At 43.5% G+C, this 18213-nt stretch overlaps 1 protein-coding gene across 13 annotated transcripts in view; it reads right to left on the minus strand.

Moving 5' to 3' along the window:
• The window catches only part of LOC110977966 (myotubularin-related protein 13-like), a 92237-nt gene that overhangs the window by 33584 nt on the left and 40440 nt on the right, over positions 1 to 18213 (minus strand). For 11 of the 13 annotated variants that reach the window (XM_022232526.2, XM_022232532.2, XM_022232531.2 and 8 more), the window contains 18 exons: positions 15749 to 15854; positions 15098 to 15230; positions 14625 to 14733; positions 14113 to 14226; positions 13240 to 13431; positions 12663 to 12791; positions 12250 to 12348; positions 11388 to 11528; positions 9767 to 9955; positions 8783 to 8932; positions 8032 to 8100; positions 7092 to 7244; positions 6690 to 6976; positions 4674 to 4837; positions 3938 to 4011; positions 2598 to 2793; positions 1659 to 1801; positions 1210 to 1388 (listed from right to left, as the gene is read on the minus strand). In XM_022232526.2, the coding sequence (XP_022088218.2) occupies positions 1210 to 1388; positions 1659 to 1801; positions 2598 to 2793; positions 3938 to 4011; positions 4674 to 4837; positions 6690 to 6976; positions 7092 to 7244; positions 8032 to 8100; positions 8783 to 8932; positions 9767 to 9955; positions 11388 to 11528; positions 12250 to 12348; positions 12663 to 12791; positions 13240 to 13431; positions 14113 to 14226; positions 14625 to 14733; positions 15098 to 15230; positions 15749 to 15854 (2627 nt within the window). The remainder of the gene's footprint in view (positions 1 to 1209; positions 1389 to 1658; positions 1802 to 2597; positions 2794 to 3937; positions 4012 to 4673; positions 4838 to 6689; positions 6977 to 7091; positions 7245 to 8031; positions 8101 to 8782; positions 8933 to 9766; positions 9956 to 11387; positions 11529 to 12249; positions 12349 to 12662; positions 12792 to 13239; positions 13432 to 14112; positions 14227 to 14624; positions 14734 to 15097; positions 15231 to 15748; positions 15855 to 18213) is intronic. The other 2 variants (XM_087130261.1, XM_022232522.2) reach the window with 1 other exon arrangement.

Below are 18213 nucleotides of genomic sequence, written 5' to 3' on the forward strand. Positions count from 1 at the left end.
GAGATAGTGAGAAACCAGAAAATTAATGCCGATTCTACTAGTTTTTCTTCTCTTTGTGAGAGAGATGTGGGATGACAGCAAAATCCACTGAACATCGTTCAGAGGAGTTTTAACAATGATAACAATAGACACCAGGACTACTCAGGGCTTTCAGTAGTTGACGAGGTATGGTTCTATCAAACAGGCTCGATAACAGGTATCCTGCACTGCAACATTTGCTCACAATGCAAAAAAGCAGTGAAACTTCATGGATCAAACCTCTATAAACCCAGAATTTTTGAGGCAAAAACCCTGAAATTGGGAAAAATCCTTAGAAATAGCACTTGTGTCTTTTTTATAGCTACTAGTAAGAATATTTCTGAGAATCCTGAGTCTTCAGCAAGGTCTAGGTTTTCAACGAGCAGGGTCTGACTATTATTCCATAACAAACTTGTCTCAGCAGTGGTATTATATTCATCTACAAAACTAATAATTAAAAACAGTCACCGTATCTCACTGCATCAACTTTTTGTTTTTGGCCGACCTCTGAAACAAAGACACTGAGCAATATTTGCAATGATGCCCAACCTTAACACACCGCTACTCCGCTTTCATCATGGTCAACTTTAAAAAAAAAAGCCACTGCAAAGACGTTGACTTCCAATCTATCCTTTAACGGGTGACTAGCCCACTGATTCGGGTTTGTAAGCTCTGACCATAGGGTCGGGGGTTCACATCCATCAGCTGGTAAGATGTTGTGACCTTGGGCAAGTTATTTAACTCCTATTTGCCCCTACCCATCCAGGAAAATAAATAGGTACTTGGCAGGGCAGAGATGGTTGTTGTGATTAGCATCATGCTGTGTACTCCTCTACTTTAGGCCTGGTGAGCAGGGGAGTAAGGACGTAGCGTGCTGAGCAACAACAATGGTGAATGCGTGTGCTTTCATAAACTTTGACAAAAGACAATGGGTATTTGGGAAACCTTTTCCATGCTTAAGCCCTTTCTGGTGAAATTTGTTTCATTTTATGGAAAAGTTAGTTTCGTATCCAATAGGTTTCATTAGGTTTTACAGTTTAGCTGTAATTTGTCAAACTTAGTTCACGATTCAAGGGAAAGATCTCTCATGAATGGGAGAAATTATTTTACCCACGGTTGTTCAGTATATATTTTTTACCCCTGAACTGGACTTGGATGCCAGGCAGGCCCTGGCCACTCTCCTGGTCTCACCTCAAGGTGGCGCTCTTCTCCTTCTGCTTCATCTGTGTAGAGAGCAGCGGAGAGATGGTGGAGCCGTGGAATGCGAAGGTCTGGTAGAGGCTCTGCGGGTAGCGGTAGCGGACACAGTTCTTGCGGAAGGCCTCCACCTTCTCGGCCCCGACCTCCTCGTCAAAGGCTATCTTGATCAGCTGCAAGCAGTCCACACAGAGGGTTTGTTTTTCCTTTTCCCCAATTTCTTTTCTTTCCGTTCAAGTTTACTTTGCAGGTGGTGCTGGTGGGGGTGGTTTCGCCCCCTTTATAAATCTCAGCCATGCAATAATGAACTTTATGGAAATTTTGAGCTGGAAGCCATTTGTATGTTAAGTGGTTAAGTAAAACATGCTGTACGTAGTCTACCCATAAAATCGTGTAGATCGATTACATGGCCAAGAAAACCTGTGTAACACTGTGTTTTGTACCTGGAAGGTGACCGATCTGATTTGCAGCCCCTCGGACATGAACTGCTCAAGGTGAAGCGAGTTGGCAAGGCTGCCGACGTTTATCTTCTTCTCCTTGTACAACGCCGAGACGGGGAAACTCCTCGTCACCACCTGCTCACAAGCTGTGAAACAGCAGATCAAACCATATCCACATTTTTTTCTGTCAAATTTTTCCAATCTAGACCAAACCACATCTACATTTTTTTTCTGTCAAATTTTTCCAATTCTAGAACAAAGTTCTATAATTTAAGTCAGATATTTAATTTAAACACTATCCACAATTACTGATCAGCTGTACGAGGGTGATCAAGGCATTTTTCCTGGGTGTCTGAAGATTAAAAGATTAAAAGTCAATGATATCAGTAAGATTGCTACAACATGTACATTTAGTCTTGGGGTAAGTGTGAAATGACCAGCAATACTGTTTCTAGTCACAGACAAATAAGGTAGACACAGACCTCCTTAAGGAATAAGGAAGCCAATTGGACTAGCCGTACATAAAGTACTACAACAGGCAAAGGAAGATACCTTTCTCAGTCAATAAGTAATCACCTTCAATACTAAATGGAACTGCCCTTGCACATGGCCCTGCATGAGGCAAGGGAGATACCACCTTAGTCAGAGGGTACAGGCCATTTCAAGTTGCCTACAATTCTAAGTAGAACTACCCTTGCACGTGGCACTACATGGGGGCAAGGGAGATGCCACCTTTTAGTCGGAGGATATACACGATTTCAATTTACCCACAATTTTAAGTGGGACTTCCCATGTACATGGCACAACATGGGGGCTAGGGAGATGCCACCTTTTAGTCAGAGGGTATATAAAAATTTCAAATTACCCACAATTTTAAGAAAAACTGCCCATGCACAAGACCCTACCTGGGAGATACCATTTGGACGGGAGTTTTTAGCTTACCTTGAATGTCGATGGGAGTTCCCTTGAAGATAACCCTGTATGAGGTCAGGAAGATTGCACCTTCAGCCGGCAGGTAGGCGGGGCCACCCATGACTCCGCCCACACCATCCTCTCTCCCGTCCGGCAGCAGATAGCCTCGTAAGCCATCCATGATCTGCCTTTCTCCTGGTAGAAGCGTGGGCTTGAGAATCTTAGGCTGCAGAGAGCATGGAACAAATAGCTTTAAGCGCTGTCTGATTTCTTCAAACCTTCCCTCTACACAAAGGACACTGAAGATGCAACATCCTACAGGGTTCCTGCACTTAAAGGACAATTAAATTCCATGACTTTTCCATGACCACTTTATGAAAATCCATTGCCCAATAACTCAATTTCTTGGACTATTCAGACTTTAAGGTTGCGACTAAAATCACACATTTTATGCACTTATTTCTAGAAATCACACACAGTGTTTGAAAATTCCATGATTTTCCATGTAGTCATTTTTACAACATTCCATGACTTTTCCCGGCCTGGAAAACGAAAACAAATGTCCATGAATTTGTCATGACTTTTCCAGACTGTGGGAAGCCTGATCCTATCAGTAAGACGTTTGATGGAATGAGATCAGGGGACAAAGAGAAATCCATCCAACATCAAGCACAGGGGTGTAAAAATGCACAAAGTAAACACTGTGACATTTCTGGGCTTTCAACCCCTTCATAGTGAAGCCATCCACAGCCACGGCTTTGTGTGAGGATTAGTGCATACCACACATACAGTCTATTCACCATGCAGCTGCTGGTTCAATGGGGCCTGCTGCTGGACAGAGCTTTGCCTACTGGGCACACCACAGCCCAGCAGTCACGGTCAAAAGAATTCTGGCGTGAAGGGGTTAATGGCTAACAAGGCGAGAGTTCTCTCCCAAAAACAAGATTATGTGAGCCTTGAGTTTTGTACAAAATAGCCCCCAAATGGTAGCAAAACCAAAAGATAACGTCACAACGAATCCTAAACTCTAGAAAAATCCTCAGAAGACACCTCCCTGGTCTGAGAGAAGTGATTTTGCAGTTGTTCACTTCTTCATCACAGGACTGGCTAGGTATTCATTGACAGAGTATGGTTGGAAAAGCTGGTCACTTTTGTGATGCCAAAACATCAGCCATTTCCTTCAGGCAATTCAACAAGGAATTCACAAAACATTTCACGTGTCTTCCGCGAGGGAAAGGCCCTACAGACTTGTGTATTCACTGCATATCCATTCCACATCTGCAACAACATGCTGGAGAAATGCCACAATAGCAGATGTATGAAACATTCCTTACTTGACAATTAAGGGTTTGGGGCTAACAATTGTTTACCTTCTTGATTGGAGGAAGCCTCTTGCTTTCGCGGTTGACAGCATCCAAAGTCTCTATGTGCATAGCCACCATTCCTGTGCAAGACCACAAATCAGTGGTTAGCATGCACGCAACATGGGTAAGATTGACTGGCAGACGCTTTCTGACTTGACAGAGTCACGGTTTAACAATGTGAAAACTGCACCGGCTCTTTACGGCTTGAAAGAGTGTGCCTTCCAACAACCTGTGGCTTGAATCTGACTGGTCACAATACTCACTGGATAAGTGATCTGAACGGTTATGAGACTTGGTGAAAAAAGTATGACAGGCATTACAAGTGGAACAGTGTGTTGTTCAAACAATTCAATGTGAAAGTTGGAACACTGAAGGTTGACAGTTCATATCGTTCAGTTTGACTGTCCAAACAGTTCAGTTTGACAGTCCAAATACAAATAGTACAGTTTGACGATTCAAAAAGTACTGTATGACAGTCTGAAAAGTTCATTTTGACCATCCAAACAATTCAATTTGACAGTCCAAATAATTCAGTTTAACAGTCAGAACAGTTCAGGTTCATAGTTGAGTTTGACAGTTTAATCAGTCTGACTGTTCAAGCAGTTCAATTTGACAATTTTAACAGTTCAACACGTCAAAACAGTTTAAATATTTTGACAGTTTCAAAAGGTCTAGCAGTTCCCATTTGACAATTCATATACACGTACTTTGGCAGTTCAAACAGTAGGGTAGTTTTATGTACCTGGTATCATTGTGTGGAGGTTCTTGAGGTGTTCGCTGGCAACCCCAGCCTCCGTGCACACCTTGTCCACGAACCGACAGATGAACTTGACGACCTGGTGCGACACGTCGTGGCTGTTGTTGTCAAAGTGGTTGTCATTGTAGCTGTCACTGCCGCTGACACTACTGTGACACAGAAAAAGGGGGACAATCAGTGATTCTCAATTTGGCCCCCTCTCCCTTCGGATCCCAGATTTTTGGCTTGAAATTTGGCATGGATGTCACGAAATCTATAATGAAAACAGGTGTTCAGGTTTAAATCCAATCAGACTATGAGTGATCTGTTAAACTCTAACAGTCAAAATCCTCCAATTTCAATATGACTTTACCAGTACATACATGTACACCCTAGAGGGTTAGGGTCAAGGATATTAATACTTGGAGCTATCACACGTTAGTCTGTTCAGAGAGAACGTAGACAAGACCATGTATGAGGAGGGTGAACTTCCCTCTACTCAAACAGGCCATGTTGGAAATACGTGGCTATGGCTGGAAATAAACACGCACGCTGGGGAGAGCAGCAAGCTAGTGGCTGTGACCATTTCCCATAGACCAGTGTGCGGTTGTCAGCCGTAGCCAAGTAACTCAGACACAGCACTTGCAGATAACTACTCCCTACACTGTGTTCCCTGTGTGCTTAGATTTCTGGGTAGTAAGCAAACACCGCCAAGTGACCCATACCACAACCCAAACCTATGCCGTGCATCACATTGCAGTTCACTTTATAGGTGTGCTGAGTTCCTACATCACATGATCACAGCACATAGGAGTTCGTGCAGACGTCCACGAGTGCGCCTCCATCAAAGTGGTTTTCACAGACATTTTGTTATGGTCGTGGCATCTATATAACGTCAGGTTTGAAGGATAGGCCTACATGTACAAGCACAATATCAGAGAACAAACGGTATCTGCGAAGAGGGTCATATCTTTCTGGAGTAATGGAATCGCCAGAGAGGAGTATTAGGTCCGAAGGCAGGGACCACATACTGGCAAGAGGTGGACTGACTTGTGACAATCTGGCTCAATATCCAATAACGACAGCAGCATATGTAAAAGTGAATGCTCTTCATTGTGGCCATTCTGCGTATTAGCATATACACATTGCGTTGACAGGAAACACTGTAAAATACACTCCCTGGTGCGGCTGTGACGCATAGAATGTGTGGATCAAACAACCTTTCCATATAGTCTCCTCTGTATTATTTGATCCCTCCTATTTACCCCTGGCCCGCACCAAATGCGGAACCAGACCCCGAGCGTACGTACATGTGCAACTGGAAAAAGACAGCACACTGGATGAGTGGGCACGATGCAGCAACGTGCTCATTTATCCAGTGCATTCTTCTGGAAATCCCAGCATGCTGGAAAAATGAGACCGTTACACCAGCCTGGCACTGACTGGCTCTGTACATGTGTCGTGTGGATCAACCCGCCAGTAGAGGGCGGTTTCAGTCTAGTACACTTACTCAACGTCCCGGGAGAAACCCCTGTCAACTTAATTCTGTCCACACCCTGTTGAGTTTGTACTGATTGGCTCAATCTCAAGTAGTGCCAAGTGCATATCAATCGTATGCACACAAGAGCACTCCCGGGCATTGTTACGTAATTATACACACGATAGACACACACACACAGTGGCATGCAAATCCATGCTCAAGTTATTAGCCTTTGACATTCACCAGACCAATTTTTGTGCACGTTACTTTTTTGCGTCTTGAATTGAGTTGCGCAGGTGCTACATTATATAAGCAAGGAGGAACATTGAGTATCAAGTAACAAAGTGACAGGGATCAGACAAATTACTATTTAAAATGAGGACATTGTAATAAAAGGAGTGGGAAAAACAAAGAAAACACATGATTTCAAGAAATTAGGAATTCTCAGAATTCGTTTTTTATAAAAGTACTTTATTCTAACAGTGTTTTTTATATCGAGATTTGACAGTGACTAATGACTAGAATCTGGACCAACGTCTCACCTGCTGGTCAGGTTGCTACTGCCGCTCTCCCCGTCCATGCAGATGGAGTTCTTCAGTCCCCTGGTAACGTCCAGCGGCACCCGCATGCAGACCATGCGGTTGGCATAGTGGATGGCCTGGCTGTAGACGATGCTCTCCTCATTCTGCACCAGCTTGTCCTGCTCCTCGCAGTCCAGCCCCGACCACAGTCGCAGCTGCTCAGCCGCGATGTCCAAAGGGGAGCGCTCACCGGCCGCGATGAAGCCGTTGGCCGACCCGCCAGGTGATTCTGTAATGCCATTGCTTGCCTAGGTTTGAGAGGCCACAAGTAAGTTAGACAAAAATGTAAAATTTCCAACATCACAAGACTTTCCGCAAAGTGCAACACTAAACATACATCCACAGGTCATAAATCTGTCTTACATCGCACTTGGCATCGTGCTCTGACATGTACAGCTGCCTGATGTTGGTCTCTACGTCTTGGTAGAAGGCCGTCTCCCAGAACTGGAGGCTTGCCCAGACCGGGTGGTCCTGGGTGCAGCTATAGGCGAACTGAATCACCCCAGTGCATAGTTTCTGAAAGTACAATAGGAGTGGGTTAAAACTGGGTGGTTGTGGGTGCACCTGTAGGTGAACTGTGTCACCCAAGTGCACTGTTTATGAAAAAAGCATAATAACAGGAGTGGGTTCAAAATGGGTGAGAGTGGGTTCACAATGGGTGAGAGTGGGTTCAAAATGGGTGAGAGTGGGTTCAAAATGGGTGAGAGTGGGTTCAAAATGGGTGAGAGTGGGTTCAAAATGGGTGAGAGTGGGTTCAAAATGGGTGAGAGTGGGTTCAAAATGGGTGAGAGTGGGTTCAAAATGGGTGGTCCTGGATTCAGCCTTAAACAAATGGAATAACCTAAGTGCAAAGTTTCTGAAACCTAAATATGTGAATGGGGTTAGGAAAAGGTGATTTGGGGGGTGAAGCTACAGGCAAGCTGAATCAAGTGTGGACTTCCGTAGGTGAAATACGGGTGGAAGCATAGGGTTAGAACTGTGTCATCTCGGGTATGCCTTTGAGTGAACTCAGTCATCCTGAAGCACAAATTCTATTAAGGTTGGAATAATGGGGTCAGATTTGACTTGGATACTACGCACGGTATGCCCAACAAAGTTTCAATCCTTATAAAATCTGACCATGACAAAAGAACAGAATGGTGATTAAGTGCCTGACAATAAATGCTCCTTTTCCAATACGGGCAAATTTTCAGCTAGGTCAGTAATTTTTCACCACCAGTTCCTCCAAGACAAAGATCACTCATTACATAAGCAGAGAGTCAAGTAACACTTCAGATGAATCAAAGAATCAAGGTTGACTCACTCTGCAGAAGGCGGTTATGAGCGGCAGCAAGGCCATGGAGAGACTGTACTCCTCGCTACAGGAATCCTCCTGGTCACAAGGAAAAATAGACGGGGAAAAAAGGGAGAAATTACAATCACGCAACAAAATCAGCTGAAGAGTTGATGTAGCCACTTTCTACAGTAACGGCCAATTTCCACAGACAAGTAGAACTGGAACTCTGATTTCCTATGGGACTGTTTACACGGAGAGAGGAAGAACCTGAGACTCAGCATTCTTTGCATTCAGCATCTTGTTAGGTATAAGGTCAAGGACTGCATAGAGCAAAACTGGTCACGAGTTTTGTTACGCCTTCAGTTCCTTCAATGGAATGCAACTAATAAGGTCATTCAAAGTCATTTAAAACAATAATTTGCATCTCAAACGGATTTCTGCCTTGTGTGCAGATGTAAACATTGTGCGTCATGCCACTTTCCAATACCACTTCCCGTTATCGTTCATCTGTGTGAACATGACCTTATAACGAAAGATACAACAATCAGTGAACTCTAGCTTACCATACCATGTGCTTATGAAATGGCTTTCCAGTCAATGTACCAGAATGTAGGACTCAGTCAATGCTAAGACAAACCATTTCCACAGCTATGGTTTCATCATTTTCCAACACTAATCAAGTATTTACAATTGGGGAGGTTCAAGACCTAGCTCGAGGCACAAGACTCGAAAGCAGTCTCATGTCCGCATAAGGGTCAGAGGTCGTAAGATACTTCACCTGCAGTGCACAGTTGATGAGCCTGACCACCATGTCAAACTGCTGCTGTTCTAGCACCGACCGGTTCTCCTGCACGTGCAGCGCCAGCTGCCTGACCAGGGCCTGTCTGATGACCCGGCTCTTCAGAGAGCGCAGTACTGCTGGGAATAGCTGAAATGAAGCGGAGTCGGGGTACCAGTCCATGTCAAAATCAAAGTGATGATGCTTTCACTACGTATCTGTATCGCATTATATAGGTTACCTGTGTGATTGCAGTTGGCCTAATTAGCAGCCATCCTTCATGAGTAGCCAAATCCAGTGATGTTGTCACTGGACATTCACAATGGCCCCCTAAATGGCATTTTGGTCAGAGTAACTGCCATAGAGCACTTGCTGCACACAACAGACACAATGCTTTCCGCCACAGAAGGGGGCCAACGGGAATGTCCAGTGATTGCACAACCATGGCCATCAGATTCCTCTATAGGTTAATCTGAGGAGGCGTCACAGCCATGCAACAATACCCTAAAAGACTGGCCCCACCCCAAAACTTTAATGCTCTTGTGGTAGGCAATGGAGATGTCAACTTGTAGGAGATTATGTTCATGAAAATGAAGTCTGAAGCAGGTCATGAGATGGTAATGGGATTCAGATTAATCCCAACAGGTTTTCAAGGGGTTCAGATGTGACTGGATCCCACAAAATGCGTCTTACGCCACTTTAATAATCCTGTATCAGAGTGGCACTGACATGCTTCATTGAATCACCAGCTTGGCGTCTCCAAGGCAACTGATACTATGAGGGAGGAAAATGTTGGCAGCTCCCAACTGAATTTTCTTTGAGCACAATTCTTTCAACGGCCAAAAATTCAAGCGTGGCTCTGGTAACTTGTGACTTGTGTTGTTAGGTTAGATCACACGTGACACTATAGGCGACATCTGAATCTATAGCAATAGAATTTGGGATTTGCAGAGATTTGAAGAAATGACGGTCAAACTTGCCCACCTTCTTGGCATCCAAGATCCTGTTGTCAAAGATGTGGCCGATGCAGGTCCGGAGCACCTCCAGCCTACGGGCACTGTTGTTGATGACGTTCATGCGATTCTCAAAGCTGCTGATCTTGGGTCCCGCCGGCACGATCTGGGCCTTTTGCTGTCGGACCTTACTGGCCTTCTGGTTCAGGCTCTGCACGATCTGGAATCAAAACCAAAAACAACATACGTTTAAATGGAAGACGCCCAACAGTTGTTCTCAAAGCTTTGTCTTTTGACGATTAACCCCGAAAGAGTAAGGGAGGGGAGCATTGTTCGACGCTTTGCCTGGTATCATTTGCAATGCTTGTTTGGGCACCTATCCCTCAAGAGTTTTCCCAGTGATGTCTTACAACCATTTTGACAACAATTTGATGAAAATTGGGCATACCATCCATGCAAACCTCCCATTTTTCTGCAAAGAATCAAGTGAAATTGCCACCTTTTTCACACTGATGTGAACTGAATGAATTAAATGAATTGACACTTCACAGATAGAGACATAATGAATGTCTTTACAAGCACGACAAGTTTCAAAAAGATCAAGCATTGGCCAGCTCAGTTCTTGGGGGTGAGGCGAAAAATCCAACCTCCACTGGATGTGAGCCCACCTCTTTCAGGTTTGAAACTTGGTTTTTCAATTTTGACACCCTTGGCTTCATCCTCTCTGACCAAGTCTCCCAGTCTGGTAGCCAAAGCAGTGAAGTCAATACAAGGGCCGATAAATCTCACTTAATTGCTTCTAAAAGCTCGGGAGTGAAAATGTGCACAGCAGTAAGGAAGCAGATAGTTGTGTTTGATTGGGCCCTCCGTAACCAATTAGCGATGTTGAGTTGAGTAATCCCTAGGGTGCTGAATAATTCTCAGGGTGCTGAGGGGCCTGTTCTTATGCATGATGGGCTGGGGTAATAATCATGCAATTCCGTCAGCAACACAACTGGTCGGCATGTGTTGGTTAGGAGAAAATGCTAAGTGTAACAGGCAGTAACTTGAGTGTCTACACGAGGTTCCCCACAAAACCCTGTAAACCTTGTAAAATCTTGAGAGAACCTCAAGTCGTTACATGTCTACTTTCCCATTTACTCCTAAGACACTATTTCAAAATTCTTATCAAGTACAGTGTGGGTGTCAGACAGAACGATCCAACCGATACATTTATTATTGGTTGGCTATCAGGTGAAGTGTTCTCAAGAGGCCAATTCTACCTGATAAATGCCTTTACACTGCATTCCTCCCCAGCCTATATGGTTTCAGTGGAGCAACACCCCTTCCATTATTCACTCAACACAAGTCACGGTTATTATTTATTTATCGGTCAGATGGCCCTGTCCTATAGTCAACCGATAGGAATTTTGAAATGGTGCCTAATGGACCCGCAGTATTCGGAAGTGTTATAGTCAAGGCCTGTAAGTCCCTACAAGTCAACCATGAGACAGCCGGTCTTGCATCCAGCCACATACCATTCCACTGAAGTGTGACAAAAGCATTTAACTGTTTACCCTGTTACTTGGAGCTATGAGTAGGTCTGTAAAGAAGTGACTGCACCTGTGACAGCAATGGTAACAAGTACTGCTAAGGAATCTCCAAGGACTCACCGCTTTGTTGAGGCCATCCTCAATCACCTCGCCCACCAGCTCCTCCTTTAGGCGGGGGAAGGGCATCTGGTTGATGCGTGTGTGAGCGCCCTCAGTCGGCCGCGGTATCTTCTCCAGGTAGGTGGACTTGGTCGGGTTTTCCTGTCGTACATCGGGAGACATTGAAAACAGTGTCAACACACTTAAAAATTCGTGGTTTTTTCCTTTTTTCACCCTGGGACACTGGGGAGCTGAGAATCCTAAATACCGGTAGGTGGATGGTTACAGCCAAGTCCTGAGATGGCGTAGGAGAGGCTGTGCACCTTGCATGGCATAACATGATCTTGGGGACGGGATTCAAATTAAGTGTGGAATTATTGTTTCCGAATCACTGCATCCTTTCCCGGGCTTCTTAACAATCTTCTCCCTCTCACTTCACATCCCTCCCTCTTTTCAAGCCGCTTACATGCAAAGGGTCCATGCAAGGAATTTTTCTTCGGCAAACTTTTCATACATCAGAAGATTTTTCTTCGATGTATCAAACAAAAAAAATTGACATCTGTCTTGGGTTATGCAGTGCACTTTTTAATATATTCAAATTGCCCAAGATGTTGACAACTGAGGGCGCTGTTGCCGTGATGTCAATCAGAGAAGACGCTGTTCCGTTATTATGTTTTTATGTTGGATATATGTGAAACGTACATTTGCTCAATGGATACATTTCTGATAAACGGCTACACATACGCTTACTGCTATCTACTTACAACATAATGAATCACGAAAAAAAAAAATTTAAGACGGCAAAATAGGGCTAGGTTCATGGTGAACAAATCCCTGTATCAACTCCCCCAGCCAATTATCCCCCCCCCATTTAGCTACTCACATTGATGTAGAGGTAATCACCCACATCCCGGATGTTTTTCAAGGCTTTCTCTGAGCTTCCCTCTTCCTGGTTCAACGTGTCTGAGATGTTGGCCACCAACTACAAAACACAGAAAAAAATTTCTCCGAAGTCTGGTTTCGTATGGTCAAACGAACGTCAAAGTTTGTGTCAGTCGCAATGAAGTGTTTCCATATCACTGGGTATCATCAGGCAGGGACTGATCAGGGATGCTCTCTGCATCTCCCTACGTCGCTACGGAAACCAGGTTAATAAAAACCTACATGGGAGAAACTGATGCAATTCCAACTTCCTCAACATGGAATATCATCCAGTGACACTGATAAACTGGAACAAGAAAAATATTTATGAGGCACAAAAATGATGTAAATATGCAAAGAAAATTGGCTCCTTACCTTGTCAAATATGTCGCATACCCTGTAAGGTGGCCCTTTGTCATTCACAAACGTACTGAAACTCATGCTGTCCAGAACCTTGCTCAGAAATTCCTCACCGACCAATGACCGTTCAAACAAAAATAATCCCTACAAAGGAAGCACAAGAACGCAAAATTTTCAAATGTTGGAACCTAGGGTTTTTAATCTCAGAACTGACATTGAAAGTTCCAATATTTTGTTATACCAATGGCCATGAAGTCTATTTCTATTTGTCTTGCCCGAATTTCTGCCTTTCACCGAGGTGCCGAGTTTGACAGTGTTGCTAAAAAAATTAGTTCCTTTTGCAGTAAAATATAAGAGGACAAGTCATAGCGTTTGCATTTCCGTTTCAACTCACTGCAACATGAAGAACAAAGTTCAAAAAGAAAAAGAAGGACTGTAGACTAAAGACCTGGGGATAATAACAGACAGAGCCAAGTTCATTTTTGTCGCCGGGCCCTAGCTGATTTTAAAGCATACTCGTTCAAAACCAACCCGTCAACTTTGCATTCCCTTTTTCAAATCTAGAGGAGGTGATGCGGGGATGGGTTGTTACCTTGTTGAACGTGATGACAGGCTCCGGGTGAATCCTGATGAGTGTCAGGCAGGACCTGTAGCCCATGAGCAGCTCGGCTTGCAGCCGCAGGAAAATGGCCCGTATCTCCTTGTCCGTCATGTCCACCCGCTGACTGGTCTCCAAGGGTTTGGGGAAAGCCAGATCTGCTGACTTCAACTCCGGGTTGAGAATCTGTGCACCAATAGGGAGAAAATAATCAGTTTAAGAAACATTTTTTCCTGTACGGATTAACCCTAAACCCAAGGGTGTATGTAAAATGGTACTGAAATCGGAGGATTTGGGACTGTTCAGGTTAATGCAAAGCATATCCAGCAAGGTAAAGCAAATTGGTATATACCGGTACATGTAACTCTGTACTGAAAACTGTCCTGGCCCTTAATAATCATGTGACCAGTCCATAAAAGTACATATTACCCTCATACTTGGGCAAATTACATCATGACATCACAGACTAGTCCTTGCCTCACAGTCCAGACTATAATATACATGTAGGGAGTGCTGACCAGACTACTTGTATTCATGCATACTTGCGCTGCTATAGATAAGTTGATAACAGTAAACTATGATCATCAGCTACAGGAGAATTTTAATTTTTTGTCAACTTGATACAACATTTTTAACACTCTCCATCATGTATCGCTTTGATTCACGTGCTGCACATCTCTTGGTGTTTATTTTATCCCACACCACTTGCTAGATACATCTCTTCCCAAGTTTCTAATAACATTGAAACATTGACTGAATTCCCAAGCAAAATCTGGGCAACGTCAGTATTAAAGTTACCAAATTAATGAAATTACATGTACATTGTACCTGCCAGTCAGTTAACGGTACCAAAATGAGGTTTCCTACCAGTGTCAGATGATCATGTGACCGTTGGAAGATGTCCTCTCGTGGCAAGTACAAGTTGATGCACTCAGGGACCATGATGCAACCTCCATCCAAATCCGCGATGATGACGTCCATCTAGTGAAAAAAAAGACAAAAACGATCCCTTCAGTTTAATTTAACTGTCAGAACTGACATTAAAGAACTGTTCAATTTTAGAGGTGGGAGGAAACCACTGGACAAATGCTCCTTGTAAAACCCATAAAATCAGGTGGGACTGAAAATCCACCCCGCAAGTCCATCTACATTGAATTTAATCACCGAGTCACCAAAATGGAAGCCAAGATAAAAAACACTGCAATAACCTGACTCCCTTCAACAATAACCAGGTTTAAAGACATACAAACAACTACTCCAAAGTACTCAAAGCTGTTTTCTGGCATTACTCCATGAGAAAACTTTAACACGATACTCAGCACTTTAAGTCTTCCAGCATTCCACACCAAATCTAAGGTGAGGAACTACGTTCTGCTCACCAATTCGGCCATCTCGTTCTTCATGGACGAGTGAACCCCCATGATGAACGGCGTTGGCGTGCTCAGCACCTCCGTCAATGCAGCAGGGAGGATAGGGATGTACACGTAACTGGGTAAAGGATATGGAGGAGAGCAAGAGATAAGAGGGTCAGTCCAAACTGAGAGGTCACAGGCAAGGGGTTAACAGAGAAGACATACCCAAAACGGTACATCTTGAAAGAAAGCTCAGTTTGAGAAAAAAAATCAGACCGAAAGTTCAAGGCCTCATACAGTTTCTTTGATCTTACAGTCAACTGAACCAATATTTTGCAAAACTGTTACAGCTCAGGCAATGTATTCCTACAACCTGCCCAGTGCCACAGACGGTTATTGCTGTTTTGTGCACATTCTGATAAAAAATCAGCACTGCATTTTTTATGCAGTGGTGAGCAGAGATTTGCTCACCACTGCTCTTCGGATGGTCCAGGACTCACCTATATTTCAGTGGGTAGAGTAACGAGAGCAAGGCGGTGCAGGCTTCTGTCAACCTGGTGTAGCTGCTGGAGTGAAAGAGAATCTTCTGGTCCGTGATGGCCGCGCTGTACAGACACATTACATTGCGAATACCTGCACACACCAGGGTAGGGGTAAAGAAAACTATGAATGTCTCTGAAGTGGCAGCAAAATATTGCAACGTAAGCCAGATTACCAATTTGGAGTCACTTTGTTTTCAAGAAAGCTGTAGCTAGAAACAAGAACTGTCTTCACTCTGTATTGTTTTTCAGATTCCTGAGTCATGCATGTACATGTAGTTCCCCGGACCCTTCTCGGGAATCATTGGTTTTGTTTACCAGATATAAATAAGAATAATATAAATAAGCCGTTACCTGTACCATACAGAACGAAAAGTTTTTACTGATTGGATCTCCTTCTTGGTTTTTGATTTGTACGGGTTTTGGAGTTAAGGAAACTTGGATTTAATGACACAAGCTGGAAATGAAGAGACAATAGGCAGCACCCGCAGTTCCAACAAGCAAAACCAAGGGTTCCTGATCTCCGGGTAAAAGCAGACTGTTACATGTAAAATGGACGTTGGAAAAAGGAGATGGCCGTGCACTGGACAGGATGATGGGTCCAAGCTTTACCTAGTTGCTGCATGAGCATGGCTATCTTTGTCCCTGTGATGGGCAGCTTATCGCTCAGGGGTGGCTGCAGCGCCTGTCTGTCCCCTGCACCAATGGAGAAACGTACCTGGAGGAAAAAAAACAGTCAAATGCTTGGGAAAACTGAGTGGATAACAAATTTACTTCAAGTTTTTGGTAAAAATTGAATAATGTACATATAAACAGGGTAAATAAAACTCAAGTGTTCAGTTGGAATATATCCGTACATGCATTTGTCAAATGGAAAAGGGCATCCAAAGCTGTCATCAAAACGATGATTCAAAGATATTTGGATAGCTCCTTAGGTAAGAAAAAACATGAGTAAAATCGAAGTTTTGGATGAAGAGCACTGATTATTTAGACAGTTAATAGGCAGTCAAATTGCAGAATTAAAGTTTTGCAGATGATACTGTTCCCTGCAGAATTTTTTCCTCTCCCAAAAATAACAATTCCTTCCTTGTCTGGTCTCTCTATACCAGGCTGGGTCCTAGGGAAGGACAATAGCAGTTATCATTTGAGATGCTGAAGATAAACAAATGAACGCCATGCAATGCTTTGGGGTATTACGGAACTTCGGTAACTTTGGCATTACATTTTCAGCAGCCAAACAAAGAGTTAGTGAGAATAAGGGAAACCAAAATTTCCGAAACTTGTTCCACAACCAAATGAAGAAATTCAACAACCTGGTCCCTCAGATTAAACACCCCACCGCTTAAACAAGCCAAATTTGTCACATTTTGTTGGGTATACAAATGACATTCCTGAGATTGCATGCAACTGGTCCTCTAAAAAATTCCACATCTTTTCTATTTTTAGTTCATTTTGTGGCTTTTATCATTGTCGTTTTAATCAGTTGCAATGACTTTTCAATTTTTTTCCAGGATGTGGAAAATCCTCCCTTGTCATCAACCAAATTGATGGAGGAAAATGTGGAAAATGTACCCGTGATAGCTCTTGCTGGCCGTTATTACTCAATCAGAACAAACTATAAATACATCTTGATTAATATACCGGTACTTGTATCAATCTCCATGAATTTGCTGAATCACATCAGTTAGCTCTGCACATCTACACGAACCATAAGGTACCGGTAATATACATGTAATGGACTTAGCAAAGTGGCTTTGCACTGGGCAAACTAAATGTACATGTGTAAGTGTACATGTATGCAACTCTAGTCTATGAGTACAAACTACATTTGTGTTGAGCATGGGATGCACTTTGCAAAGACTGCAGGTACATGTACAATGTACAAGGCATGAACTGTACACTTGGCCAGCTTCGAAAACAATCCGGATGGAGTGCTCGTACTCTAGTTGATAAACAAGTTGGAATAACTGCATTGACAATCACTTTCACAGCCAATCTTCTCTGGCTATTTGGACTGGGTTCGTACATGTACCGGTATGCTCAGTACACTGATCTGCACACTGACACAACAACCTTGGACACGAACAAGCTCACATAAACCACCCCCCCTCCCCTCGGCCCAGAAGATGCAAAATGCAGCCTTTGACAAAGATGGAGGTAAATCAAATGGGACGATTCCTCAGTAGGCAATGGTTTTACAGGGGTGATTATGGTACAGCTCAAGCCAGCCAGTGAGGCATGTGCATGTACCATAAAATAACGGTACATGCAGACATTAAAGTGTAAAGCCCCTAACCTGGAATTCACTTCTGGGGTTTTTCAACATAAAAACTATCTCTGGTCAGGTGACTCTCTACCCAATTTCGAGCCAAATATCCGGACATCATTTTTCAGTCTTTCAGTGTACGGTGCATTTAAAGACATTTGAATTTCTTCACAATTTTTATATCCATTTTTTAAGGTCATGGATCAAATATTGGAAAAAATGAGTTTGAAGCTCATCAATGAAGATACTGAGCAGCATTTGCTGAGGAAAGCCAGCAAGTGCTTCATAACTTGACTGCAGACGGAATAACATACATGTTCATGCACACTGTACATGTACACAAGAGCCACTGATGTGCAGACATGTATACATGTGTACATGTACATGGTCCATCACTGAACTTCCACCGTAAAAATAACTGGAAGCTGAGACAAAGGCCCTTTCATGTGAGCACTGAAAACAGGGGTCCCTTCCACTGACAACACATTTATGTCATGATTGCAGAGATACTTTGTATACCCAAGTGTTGTATGAAGGTGCATCCCTGTCATCAATCACAAGGGTCCCTGATTGTTTGCCGCCCAGATCCAGAAATCCTCCAAACATTTTGTATTGGATGAGACATCCTTGCGATCATATGAATATAAAGCAACGGTAGACTCTCCACAAGGATGGTGTGCGTTGAAGTCCGTAACGTATACACACCTTTGCTGATGCCATCATTCAAAATGGCGGTTCATGAATTAGTGTAATACCCATTAGTGTAGTCTCTGTGCCATCTGGTTTCACGCATGCATATAGTGCGGTATTT

This window comes from Acanthaster planci, linkage group LG20 (assembly GCF_054643075.1).
Source record: "Acanthaster planci isolate LZ-2023a linkage group LG20, COTS_SCS, whole genome shotgun sequence".
Classification (NCBI taxonomy): Eukaryota; Metazoa; Echinodermata; class Asteroidea; order Valvatida; family Acanthasteridae; genus Acanthaster; species Acanthaster planci.